This window comes from Adiantum capillus-veneris, chromosome 12, assembly GCF_014529385.1.
Source record: "Adiantum capillus-veneris isolate H3 chromosome 12, ASM1452938v2, whole genome shotgun sequence".
Lineage (NCBI taxonomy): Eukaryota > Viridiplantae > Streptophyta > Polypodiopsida > Polypodiales > Pteridaceae > Adiantum > Adiantum capillus-veneris.
The window spans coordinates 117,758,049-117,770,768 of NC_140942.1; the positions used below are offsets into that span (position 1 = coordinate 117,758,049).

Below are 12,720 nucleotides of genomic sequence, written 5' to 3' on the forward strand. Positions count from 1 at the left end.
GTTTGGGGCCAATGCTCTCTCTCGGGGTGGAATGCTACCACTCCTTACCTCGTGTGTCGTGCATCTCTTTCTGTTCAGTTGTCATTTGAAGTGCTTATAGTTGTTCATTCTGCTCTTTTCCGTTGGCACGTGGTGCGTCCCTTCGGTTCAAATTTACGAGATCTCAGGTAACTATGATGTTGAAATCCATCACTTAGCGCATAGTTCATGCACTAATTGTACTTTGAGCGCCAAGGTGTTGATAAGCACGATCTTCTCCGTTTTCCCGGGAAGATCAATGATCACAACGTGACCGTACTCCTTTGACAATGGAAGCTCATGCAATTTTGTGATGAATGCAAAATTGGTACAGAAACTGCACCTGTAGATGCGGGACAATGAGCATGAGTATCGGGTGAAGATGGCTCGTGGCGAAGATATGGATGTATGGAATTAGATGGTTCTTGACTTGACGCTCGAGCTAGCTGAGTACAAAGAGAACTTGGATTTCCACATTATGTGCCTAGATAGAGCAGATGTTATTTTAGGAATTCCATGGTTTTATGATAAACAGGATACGTTGTATATAGACTATGTACATCATTCTCTTGTTTTTGTTAAACAGGACATGCCTCATGTGCCTGTTTCACTTTGTAATCAGGTTTCTGTAGATAATGGGTTTGCAATACCAATTGTTACTGCTTTGGAAATGTTTAAAGATACAAAGTCTTTTGATGTTGACTTTATCAATGTATACCATTTACTTGGTTTGATTCGCTAGTGCTTGGTACTTCTATCTCTAAATTTCGTAAAAATAATTCATGTTCTTCTGTTGAGCTTCGGGATTCTGAAGAATCCACCCTTATCTGAGAAATCATGACTGATTTTGAGGATTTTTTTTGTGACGATCTACCTCCTGGCTTGCCGCCTTTGAGAATGGTAGATCATGCCATTGAACTGGTGGCTAGTAGTCAGCCTTTTTCGAAGTAATCCTATCGATTTAGTAAAACTGAGGGGAGATTCAACGATAGCTAAAGATTATCCCGACAGGGGTTTTGTTCAGCCAAGAAAATCCGCGTGGGGAGCACCTGTGGTACTTTCTCGAAAGAAGGATAACACTATGTGCTTTTGCGTGGATTACAAGGGGTCGAATAAGCTCACTCTCAATAATAAATATCCGCTTCTGCGTGTGGACGATTTGATAGATCGACTTCATGGAGCATTATATTTTACGAAGATGGACCTGCGATCAGATTTTTTTCAAATACGAATCAGAATTGAGGATGTTTCTAAAACAGGTTTCCATACGCGTTATGGTCACTATGAATTTTTGCTCGTCTTTTGGCTTGACCAACGTTCCAGCTACATTTCAGCAGGTGATGAATGATATGCTGAGATCGTTTCTAGGAACTTTGTTGTTGTATTTCTCGATGACATCTTGATTCACAGCCGGAGTTTGTCTGAGCATCTGGCGCATATACGCGTTGTTCTCGAAGTACTGAGAGCTAAGAAGCTTTATGCTAAAGCCTCTGAGTGCGAATATCTTAAAGAAAGAGCTTTTGTATTTGGGTCATTATTATTTGCGATGATTTCGCGTTGGCCCCGAAAAGCTGGATAGAGTGCAGAGTTGGCCCATTCTGAAGAATGCACGTGTCACCAGCGTATGACTACTATCTATCCTTTTTGTTGATTTCTTTCTTATTATCTATTTACTTTCACTTTTTGGAAACACCCCTCGGGAAATCTAACTGCCCTGCATTGCATAGCTAGTGTGGAACTGTCCAGAGGGAGTCCAAGCCTGAGCGCAAGAGGGCACTAAGGTTGGACAAGGACTATGGTTAGCCAAAGTGGGGTCATTGACTAGCCAAAGTGGAATCCTTTGCTACAGAGGCTACATTTCAGTTCTGTGTGGCTGCAGTGTACAAAGGGGGTCGGATGACCTAGAAAGATACAATGGCAGCATCTCCTAAAATTTAGGGAATTGCTATTTTGGGACCTGAAAATGTGTTTGCGTCATTACCTCCGGAATGACAAGGAGAACATTTTCTTACTCTGCCGTGAAGTCAGCTGGGCAACCGGTTGGGAGATTTTTAGGTGGCAACCCCGAAACGGGAAAATGCTTGTAAATGCGCCAAGTGGCACATTCTGGTGCACTTTCCTCATGCAACAAGAAGTGGCGCTGATTTTTAAGCTGGGAGAGGCTCATTTTTTTTTTTTTTTTGTCACAGGTTAAGAGCTATGGAGTGCTTGCTTTCCCTCCTATGTACAGTGCGGTGCCAGGAGTGATGCCCTGCACGCTACGCACTGCCCTCTCTCTCCTCTATGGCAGTATGTTATGCCCCACTAGTGGGCTTTTCAATTGACCAATGTACAGTTGTGTGGGTTCATGCGCGATTGCCGAGGCAAGAGCCTCTTGCACAGGTACTGGATTAGCTAGCGGCTAATCCCCTGCAGGTACAGGTGAATTCGGAGAGGTTTCACGCCAGAAATCTCCTCCGATTCAAAGGGCAAGTAGCCTTACAAGTGCGGGAGCTCGAGGACTTGCTACGGATGCGACCGGCACGCGAAACGGAGCCCGAAACAGTAAATTACAGCCTGCTGTGTATTTTTGCAGGTTTACGGTTTTGGCCCTAAACGGACCCTAATACCCCCAGGAGGTTCGGGGACGCGAGGGCACCGCTGTACAGGTGATCTGGCGCATTTTTGGGGCTGAAAACAGAGAATTCAGCGTGCTGCAGATTCTCGCCAGGTTTTGCAAAGTGCCCGTATGCGTCGGGAAAGTCATTTAATGCGTGGGAATAATGACTGTGAAGGGTCCTAGTACTGTTATGTTGCCGAAATCGGGCCGGAACAGTCGAAATTTAGCGAAGTTTGTGCGGGGCAGCTTGTAGGGAACCACAGCGTTTATTCCCTCTTTTAAACAATAAAGAAATACCGAAAGGGGCGCCTAAGTTAGGGGCCAATTTGGTGTCGGTCTACTCATACAGGTGCAATCTAGCAGCCTGTATCCCTCTCCCCTTTGTTGTGTCTTGAAAGTACAAGTAAAGTAGACGACTAATAATGGGTGAAAGCTAAATCATGGTTTGAAGTAAGGTCTACCGCCCTTTTTGGATTGAACAGGCCGGTTTCATGGTTCCATCGACGGGATTAAATCACTTTTTCCCATAGAAGTGAGCCTTGGTCAGTTTGGGCTTGAAGACACAGGGGATCATAGACCGGACACAGGGAATTGCAATTATGGTTGACAGACCAGATGATGTGACTGAAGAGGTTTCCTCTTCGCAGGGGCAACAGACACATGAAGTGGGTGAGTCTTCAAGACCACCCCAGACGGATGATGATATATTCAGGACCCAGTTGGCTACTGCTGTGGCTATGTTCACACAGGTAATGCAGAACCGGAGGTTTTTAGCCTTTCTTCAACCTCCTCTTCCGTCTCAGCAAGTTGGGTCACTGGATCATATTCAAAAGCCTGTTAAGGCTCAAGCACAGGTGATTCATACTGCAGAGTCAATGGAAACACCTGTACACTTAACGGAGAACATGCAGTCTCCACAACCTGTGCCTAAGGTGCAAGAACAGGTGGCTCAAATGCCAGTTTTTCAAGCTGTACCAGTTCAGCCCGCCACCTTTCAACAGCCTATAGCTGGTTCTAATGGGCAGGGAAGCAACCTACAGGCTATGCAACAAGTCTTCCCACCACCTTCAGTACACCCTGGCTATTTTGGAGGTGGATTGGTATTCCAGAGCCATGCACCTGAAAATCAGTTTTACACGCCAGGAATAGTGTTCGGGGGTGCTCAAACGATGATGCCTAACCCCATGTATGGTGTCACGGGCATGCTACCAGGGTTTCAAAGCACTCAGGGCCAATTTGGGATGCCACAGGCAAATTTTGGTATGGCTGGAATTACAAATCAGCAGCCAAATATGGCATTTCCAGGTCAACTTAATTGCGGTGAGGGAACACAAATGAACCCTAACAGTGTTCCCATGTTTCAGTCACTGCCATATGACAATTTAACGCCGCTGGAGAGGCCAACTCCGTACAAAGAAGGTGGCAAAGGTGTGACTTTCACGACCTTTACAGGGTTTGATGACAGGAAGAAGGCTCTCTCATTCCTCCAGCAGTTTGACAAGGCCTATGCAGAGGGAAACTTTACAGAGGCTTCAAAGGTCGGCAAGGCAGCCACTTTCTTGACAGGGAATGCGGGACAATGGTGGACAACTTTATTGCTTCAAGGGCAAGCTCCGTCCACATGGATTTACTTCAAGCAGATTTTTGCAGCAGCATGGCTATCTAATGACTTTGAAGCAGATGTCATGACAGAATGGCACCAGCTTAATGCTGCCACTGGCAAGAATATGGATGGCTACAATCGGAAGTTTTGGAAAGCTCTACCTCTAGTAACTTCCTATAGGTTTGTGCCATTGACAGAACAGATTGAAAAGTACTGTTGTGGCCTACCCAAAGGATTGAGAAAATACTGCACGAAGACCAAAGTCACTACTTTGACGCAACTCATCGAGGTAGCAAACACTGGCAATGGTTTGCTCAAGGGAGAAGATTGTGAATTCAATACTGGCGTCAAGGAAGGATCAGCCAAGAAAAATTCAGCGAAGAAGTATGTTCCCAAGGAGGCTCCGAAAGGGACTCAGGAGCCAGCCAACGCAGGGAAAGACAAAGCTACAACTGAATCAGAAAAGGGACCAACGAAGAAATGGAAAAGATGTTTTCCTGGCAAGTCGGAAGAGCAAAAGAAGGTCCTTAGGTCAGAGAACAAATGCTTTATCTGTGAGCAGCCTGGCCATATTGCTTACAATTGTCCTACAAAGAAAAGGCCAGCTGATTCTGAAGACAAGGAGGACAGGAAAGGAAAGCCCATGGCTGGTCTAGTGCCAGATATGGTGGGCGACAAGCCAAATTCAGATGCAAGTGAGCTTTGCAGAGCATGGGGAAAGGTCAGGGATCAAACATCAAACAGTGCTTATCTTCTTTGATCCAGGTGCCAAAGCCAACTTCATTTCCCCAGAATTGGCTTCAAAGTTGGGAATCAGACCTGAAGAGATGCGGTATACAGCAGAGGCACGTTTGGCATGTCCTGGCCATACAGAGGCTGTGACACCCATCATTGGAAAGTTGCGCCTACATATCCAGTCCTATGTAGATGCTGAAGAATTTTACATCATGCCACTGGACGGATGTGATGTGTTGTTAGATATTCCTTGGTTATTTCGTGTACAGGAAATCATGGATGCCTACAACAAAAAGATCACTGTACAGAGCAGGGGAAAGACTCACATTCTGGATGTAAAGCTTAAAGGGGAGTCTATTCCCACTGTATCAGCTTCTGCTATTACTTCTGTAATGAAAAAGCATCTTTCTGCGTACTTGGTTTTTGCACGTGAAGTGTCAGATTGTGATGAATCAAATTTATCTGTGCTAGATAAAGAAAGGTCAATGTTTTTACAACAGTATAGTGACTGTTTTTCCGATTCATTATCGTCTCAATTACTGCCAGAGAGACCCGAGGACCATGCGATAGATTTGGTGCCAGGCAGTAGCCTACCAAATAAGCCTCCATACAAGGTTAGTGCGGCTCAGCAGAAAGAGATAATGGGCCAAGTACAGGAGCTGTTAGAAAAGGGGCCGATTCAGCCCAGTTCATCTCCATTTTGTTCTCCGGTGTTGTTGGTGCAGAAAAAGGATGGCTCATGGTGTATGTGCATCGACTACTGTGCACTGAACAAGAATACCATCAAGAATAGGTTCCCTATACCTAGAATTGATGATATTCTGGACAAATTAGAAGGAGCAGCTATGTTTAGCAGGATAGATCTAAAGAGTGGGTACCATCAGATCCGCATTAGATCAGAGGATGTGCACAAGACTGCTTTTAGAACGACGATTGGCCTTTACGAATTTTTAGTGATGCCCTTTGGTCTCACAAATGCTCCTGCTACGTTCAATAGGATGATGGACAGAATTTTCCGTCCACACCAGCAGTTTGTTGGTACATTCTTTGATGACATGATAGTCTACTCAAAGAATGAAGAGGAGCATAGGCATCACTTGGCCATTGTGTTCGAAGAGCTACACAGTCATAGGTTGCTCATCAATGCAAAGAAAAGTGAATTTTTTCTGGAAGATATTCATTTTCTCGGACACATTGTCTCAAAGGATGGTGTCAGAATGGATCGTGCAAAAGTTGAAGCGATCAAGTCATCGCCAGATTTGAAGACGGTGCATGATGTCCGAAGCTTCTTGGGACTATGCTCCTATTACAGAAGGTTTATCCGAAATTTCGTTGAGATTGCTTCACCTTTACATGCTCTTCAAAAGAAGGCAGTCACCTTTAGATGGACACAGAAAGAGATTTCAGCTTTTAATCTCTTAAAGGAAAAGATGACTTCAGATCCAGTCATTGTGTTGCCAGATCTTAGGAGGTCATTTGAGGTCCAGTGTGATGCCTGCGGTAGTAGCATTGGTGCAGTGCTAATGCAAGATGGCAGGGTAGTAGCCTATGAGAGCAGAATTTTGCAAGGGCCAGAGATGACCATGCAGGTCTATGAGAAAGAGTTACTGGCTGTGATTCATGCACTCTTAAGTTGGAAACACTACCTGCTAGGTGCAGATTTCGTTGTCCAAACGGACCATCAGACCTTGCGATACTTCTTGACACAGACAAAGTTATCTGAGCAGCATATGCGATGGGCAAATATCTTGTCCATGTTCCATTTTCAGATTGTGCATGTGGAAGGCAAGAAGAACGTTGTGGCTGATGCCTTGTCAAGGAAGCCACAAATTTCAGCTGTGTCAATTCCTTATCATCATGAACTTGATGATATGAGGGAACAATATGCAAATGATGAAGATTTTGCAAGGGTTTTCGAGCAGCTAATGGATGGACAACGTCATGAACACTATCTTCTTAAAGACGGGTTCATGATGATGCATGGCAGATTGTGTGTCACAAAGCCATTGCGACGCAAAGTTATGGAAGAGTGTCATGTCCCACCGTATGCAGGGCATCGTGGTATCGATGCACAATTAAAGCGGTTGAGACATTCTTCTACTGGCCTACATTGAGAAGAGATGTGGATGCCTTTGTGCGAGAATGCCTAATTTGCCAGAAGGTCAAGTTTGACAGGCAAAAGGCACCAGGGTTATTGCAACCACTACCTATTCCAGATAAACCATGGGAAAGTATTGCTATGGATTTTATCTTTGATCTTCCGAGAACACAGACAGGAAATGATGGTATTTGGACCATTATTTGCAGATTCAGCAAACAAGCTCATTTTATTCCTGTCAGGAAGAAGATAAAGCCAGATCAGATGGCACGCTTGTTTATGAGCAATATTTTCAAGTATCATGGCATGCCACAGTCGATTGTTAGCGATCGTGATCCACGCATGACAAGTTTGTTTTGGAGAGGCTTGTTTGAGAATATGGGCACCACGCTCAAATTCTCTTCGTCATTTCATCCTCAAACAGATGGGCAGTCAGAAGAGGCAAATTCTACTGTCCTAGATCTGCTGAAGTGCTATGTGTCAGAGCATAAAGGAAAGTGGGAGTAGTATTTACCATTGGTGGAGTATGCATACAATAATACAGTGCATTCATCAACTGGCAAGGCACCCTTTGAGATAGTTGAAGGTGCCAAGAAAGTTCCTCCCATACTGCATACAAAGGACAAGATATTTGAAGCAGATAAGTATGTTCAGGACATGGATGAAATGTACAAGAAGGTCAAAGTGGCTTTAGAAAAGACTCAGGCAAAGCAAAAGAAAGCAGCTAATCGTCACCGTCGTGAAGTGGTATTTTCACTTGGTGATTGGGTGCTTTTACGCTTTGAAAAGGCAAGGTTAAAGAAGATGAAGGGCAAGGAAAGACTGTTTCCAAAGCTCAGCATGCGTTACTATGGGCCTTTTCAAGTGTGCGACATAATCAGTGATGTTGCATATAGGCTGAAATTGCCTGACAATTGAAAGATTCACAATGCGTTTCATGTGAGTCTCCTCAGACCCTATGTGGGTGATGTGCCAGAGGATATGCCAGCTGAAGATCAGCCGGAAGTCGAGGAACTTGACGAGATCTTGGTCCCCGAACAGATTTTGGCACACAAAGAAAGGAAAGTGAAAGGCAAGGTTGCTAGGCGTTACTTGGTAAAGTTCAGAAACTATCCACCAATGGATGCCAAGTGGATGGAAGAAGGTGAACTTGCCTTCGATTTGCAACCTACCTTGACCCCTTGAGTTTCAAAGCTACATGGATTGTCAGTGTGACAATGTCTTTTGAAACAAATGATGTAGATGGTATTTAAAGTGAGCTCAAATCAAATACATGTTATATTAATGTTAGAGCTGTACAGATTGTTAGTTTGGCAATTGCTCTTATGGAATGTCCAAAAGTTTGGTTACTGCTATAGAAGTGAGTATTTCTTGTCAGTTTGTCAAGGATACAGTAATTGCTTCTATTAAAGAGTACATGCGTAACTGCATTCCTAGACTGTCGGTTTGGGTATGCTCGAAAGTGTTACGGGATCCAACATGTACTATAAGACAGTGGCAAAATGTGTAGCTACCATTTTGTCATTGGAAAGTTAGTGACTCAAAGCAATGGCATAGTGCGAAGCTACCACTATGTCATTGGGGCAGGGTTCACACGCATAGGCAATACACGTGTCGATGAGGTGTTGAATACGCCAGGGTTGACAATGAGCATGTATGTGTCGTACATGTGTCGACAGGTGTTGAATACATCAGTGTTGACTGTGAGCATGTACGACATAGATGCAAACGAGGACGTTTGAGATTTCAAGAGGGGGGTATGTCACCAGCGTGTGACTACTATCTATCCTTTTTGTTGATTTCTTTCTTATTATCTATTTACTTTCACTTTTTGGAAACACCCCTCGGGAAATCTAACTGCCCTGCATTGCATAGCTAGTGTGGAACTGTTCAGAGGGAGTCCAAGCCTGAGCGCAAGAGGGGACTAAGGTTGGACAAGGACTATGGTTAGCCAAAGTGGGGTCATTGACTAGCCAAAGTGGAATCCTTTGCTACAGAGGCTACATTTTAGTTCTGTGTGGCTGCAGTGTACAAAGGGGGTCGGATGACCTAGAAAGATACAATGGCAGCATCTCCTAAAATTTAGGGAACTGCTATTTTGGGACCTGAAAATGTGTTTGCGTCATTACCTCCGGAATGACAAGGAGAACATTTTCTTACTCTGCCGTGAAGTCAACTGGGCAACCGGTTGGGAGATTTTTAGGTGGCAACCCCGAAACGGGAAAATGCTTGTAAATGCGCCAAGTGGCACATTCTGGTGCACTTTCCTCATGCAACAAGAAGTGGCGCTGATTTTTAAGCTGGGAGAGGCTCATTTTTTTTTTTTTTTTTCACAGGTTAAGAGCTATGGAGTGCTTGCTTTCCCTCCTATGTACAGTGCGGTGCCAGGAGTGATGCCCTGCACGCTACGCACTGCCCTCTCTCTCCTCTATGGCAGTATGTTATGCCCCACTAGTGGGCTTTTCAATTGACCAATGTACAGTTGTGTGGGTTCATGCGCGATTGCCGAGGCAAGAGCCTCTTGCACAGGTACTAGATTAGCTAGCGGCTAATCCCCTGCAGGTACAGGTGAATTCGGAGAGGTTTCACGCCAGAAATCTCCTCCGATTCAAAGGGCAAGTAGCCTTACAAGTGCGGGAGCTCGAGGACTTGCTACGGATGCGACCGGCACGCGAAACGGAGCCCGAAACAGTAAATTACAGCCTGCTGTGTATTTTTGCAGGTTTGGGGTTTTGGCCCTAAACGGACCCTAATACCCCCAGGAGGTTCGGGGACGCGAGGGCACCGCTGTACAGGTGATCTGGCGCATTTTTGGGGCTGAAAACAGAGAATTCAGCGTGCTGCAGATTCTCGCCAGGTTTTGCAAAGTGCCCGTATGCGTCGGGAAAGTCATTTAATGCGTGGGAATAATGATTGTGAAGGGTCCTAGTACAGTTATGTTGCCGAAATCGGGCTGGAACAGTCGAAATTCAACGAAGTTTGTGCGGGGCAGCTTGTAGGGAACCACAACGTTTATTCCCTCTTTTAAACAATAAAGAAATACCGAAAGGGGCGCCTAAGTTAGGGGCCAATTTGGTGTCGGTCTACTCATACACAGGTGCAGTCTAGCAGCCTGTATCCCTCTCCCCTTTGTTGTGTCTTGAAAGTACAGGTAAAGTAGACGACTAATAATGGGTGAAAGCTAAATCAAGGTTTGAAGTAAGGTCTACCGCCCTTTTTGGATTGAACAGGCCGGTTTCATGGTTCCATCGACGGGATTAAATCACTTTTTCCCATAGAAGTGAGCCTTGGTCAGTTTGGGCTTTACTGGATTCTTTTGCAAGTTTATCAAGGATTACTCTAAAGTTGTTGCTCCTCTTACGCAACTTTCAAAAGGAGGGGTGAAAGAGCCAAAGACTTTGGGTCTTCACCGTAAAGGTAACCCCCCTGTTGTCTAGAATGAGCGTCTCGACGAGAGGTTTCGGACACTAAAGCACTTGGTGACTACTGCGCCTATATTGCACATTGTGGATCCTAGCAAACTGTTTGTGATTGAAACGGATGATAGTGATTATGCTATTGGTGCGGCATTATACTAGGATGGACGTCCTGTTACGTTTGGAAGTAAGAAACTTTCTGACGTTGAGATGTGTTATCCAACGTATGAGAAAGAGCTTTACGCCGTAGTCCACACCCTGAGGAAATGGCACTACTTGTATGGCTCTACGTTTGTTGCATGGACAGATTATCATTCCTTGCGCTATATCTGTGATCAGGGTGACCTCAGTGGGCTGAAGGCTAGATGGGTTGAGCTTATGCAAGAGTTTGACCTTGAGATCCGTTATAGAAAAGGATCCAGCAATGGAGTTGCCGATGTACTCAGCAGGATTCCTGAGGTTAATGCCTTGTGTATGGCTGAAATCGCGACGGATTTCTAGATCTCTCTCCGAGGGCTATGTAACGAGGTTGAAGCGGGGCATGACTCGCGTACAAGCTTGGGTGATCCGGAGACCAAGTGAGTCGTGCTAGGGAAACGAGATAGTGACAATATTCCGTTAAAGGTGCACTATTGTTCATAAATGAAAAAGTCTGCGTGCCGGAAATCGATGAGTTTCGACAAAGGATTTTGTGCGAATGCCACGAGGTTCCTAGCGCTGGGCACCCAGGCATCCAAAGAACTTTGGCTTTGGTCAAGCGATATTTCTATTGGCCAAGAATGCGCTCTTACATAGAGAGCTATGTGAAGAGATGCACTCAGTGTCAGGTCAATAAGGTAGAGTGCCTTAGGAAAGCTGGCCTGCTACATCCCTTGGAACTCCCAGATGCCAAGTGGCAGAGTATTTCCATGGACTTCATCGTTGGGTTGTCACAAAGTGATGACGTGGCTACGGGCAGCTGAACCCTAATTTCAGGCTGAAACCCTATAATCCCTGCAAACCCTAAAAACTGCCAGAAACCCTAAATTGCAGCAAACCCTAATTCCTGGCTGAAACCCTAATTTCAGCAAAACCCTAAAACTGCCGTCGGGTGCCATGTGGCAGCAGCAGTACGGAATTTCGTGATTTATGGCGGAATTTGCGCCAAAGAAAAGCAGCTTTCTGGGCTACGCAATTGAGAAAGAGAGAGGATGCTTTTTCTTTCAGTGAGACTCTCAGAAAGAGAGAGAGAAAAAGTCTTTTGTTTTTTCTTTGGGACTCTCAGAGAGAGAGAGAAAGAGTAGATGCTTTTGCTTTCAGGGCTTTTGATTCTGAAGCTTTTGGGGCTCTGCTTTTGGGCATCCCTTGTAACCTTTAGGCTTCACTTCTCAGAGCATCTGGACGCAGAGTCTGAGAGTGAAACCCTAGCCACTCTCTTGTACTTTGATCTAATTAATATAAAAAGAAATACCGAAAGGGGCGCCAGTCTTTGGGGCCAATATCTCTAGGCACGGAACTCCGTCGGGCCAGTGTAAATCTATTGTGATCTGTGACTTGTTTTGAAGTGGTTATTTGGTGCTGTCGCGGTTGATTCTTGACTTGGAGTGTCCAAGTCTGTTACAGTGGTATCAGAGCACGGCCGATTTCTCTGCTACGGGAAATCCAATCCCCAAATTTTTTCCGCGGCACCTATGGCTTCACGCAAGGATCAGTCGACTCCCTCTGCATATGGAGATGCGGGCAGGGATCACAACGAAGATTCCGGCAGAGAGTATGGCCCGCCTCGGCCTACTCAGCGGAGCGGCGAGAGATGGAGCGTCGCCAGTTGATCGGTGATGCAACGAAGATGATGCTCAATTTTGCGAAGGACCCAAAATTTGCAAAATATATGAGCGAGACTTGAAGTGCATGAGCAGTGGCAGAAAACCACTACACCCACTCTCAAGAAACCTTTTGCTCACAAGAAATATTCAGAGAAGGAATTAGAAGAGGTGGTTGATGCACGGATTGCTCAGCGTTTTGACGTGCAAAAGAAAAGCCAAAAAGCACGGCAAAAAGCAGAAGAAAAGCACTGACTTCCCGGGATATTTGGGTCGTCAGTCGACTTTTGAAACAGAAGAAGCGTATTCGATTTGAAGGAGTACCGAATTCTTCTTCTTCTTTTGATAGTTCTTCTAGGTCTTTAGATTCGAGCGAAGAAGACAGAAAAGGTAAAAAGCGAAGCAAGAAACAAAGCTTCGGAAAGGACAAGAAAAAGGCAAAGAAGACTAAA

At 45.1% G+C, this 12,720-nt stretch overlaps 2 protein-coding genes across 2 annotated transcripts in view; both read left to right on the forward strand.

Annotated features, from left to right (window-relative positions):
* LOC147446390 (uncharacterized) overlaps window positions 1-760 on the forward strand; it is a gene marked incomplete at its 5' end in the record, with an annotated part of 4,213 nt that extends 3,453 nt beyond the window's left edge. Inside the window, 2 exons of the mRNA XM_086525964.1 lie at window positions 101-167; window positions 605-760. Of these exons, the coding sequence (XP_086382090.1) occupies window positions 101-167; window positions 605-760 (223 nt within the window). The remainder of the gene's footprint in view (window positions 1-100; window positions 168-604) is intronic.
* The window catches only part of LOC147446389 (26S proteasome non-ATPase regulatory subunit 13 homolog B-like), a 79,457-nt gene that overhangs the window by 44,616 nt on the left and 22,121 nt on the right, over window positions 1-12,720 (forward strand). The gene's annotated exons all lie outside the window — the stretch shown is intronic.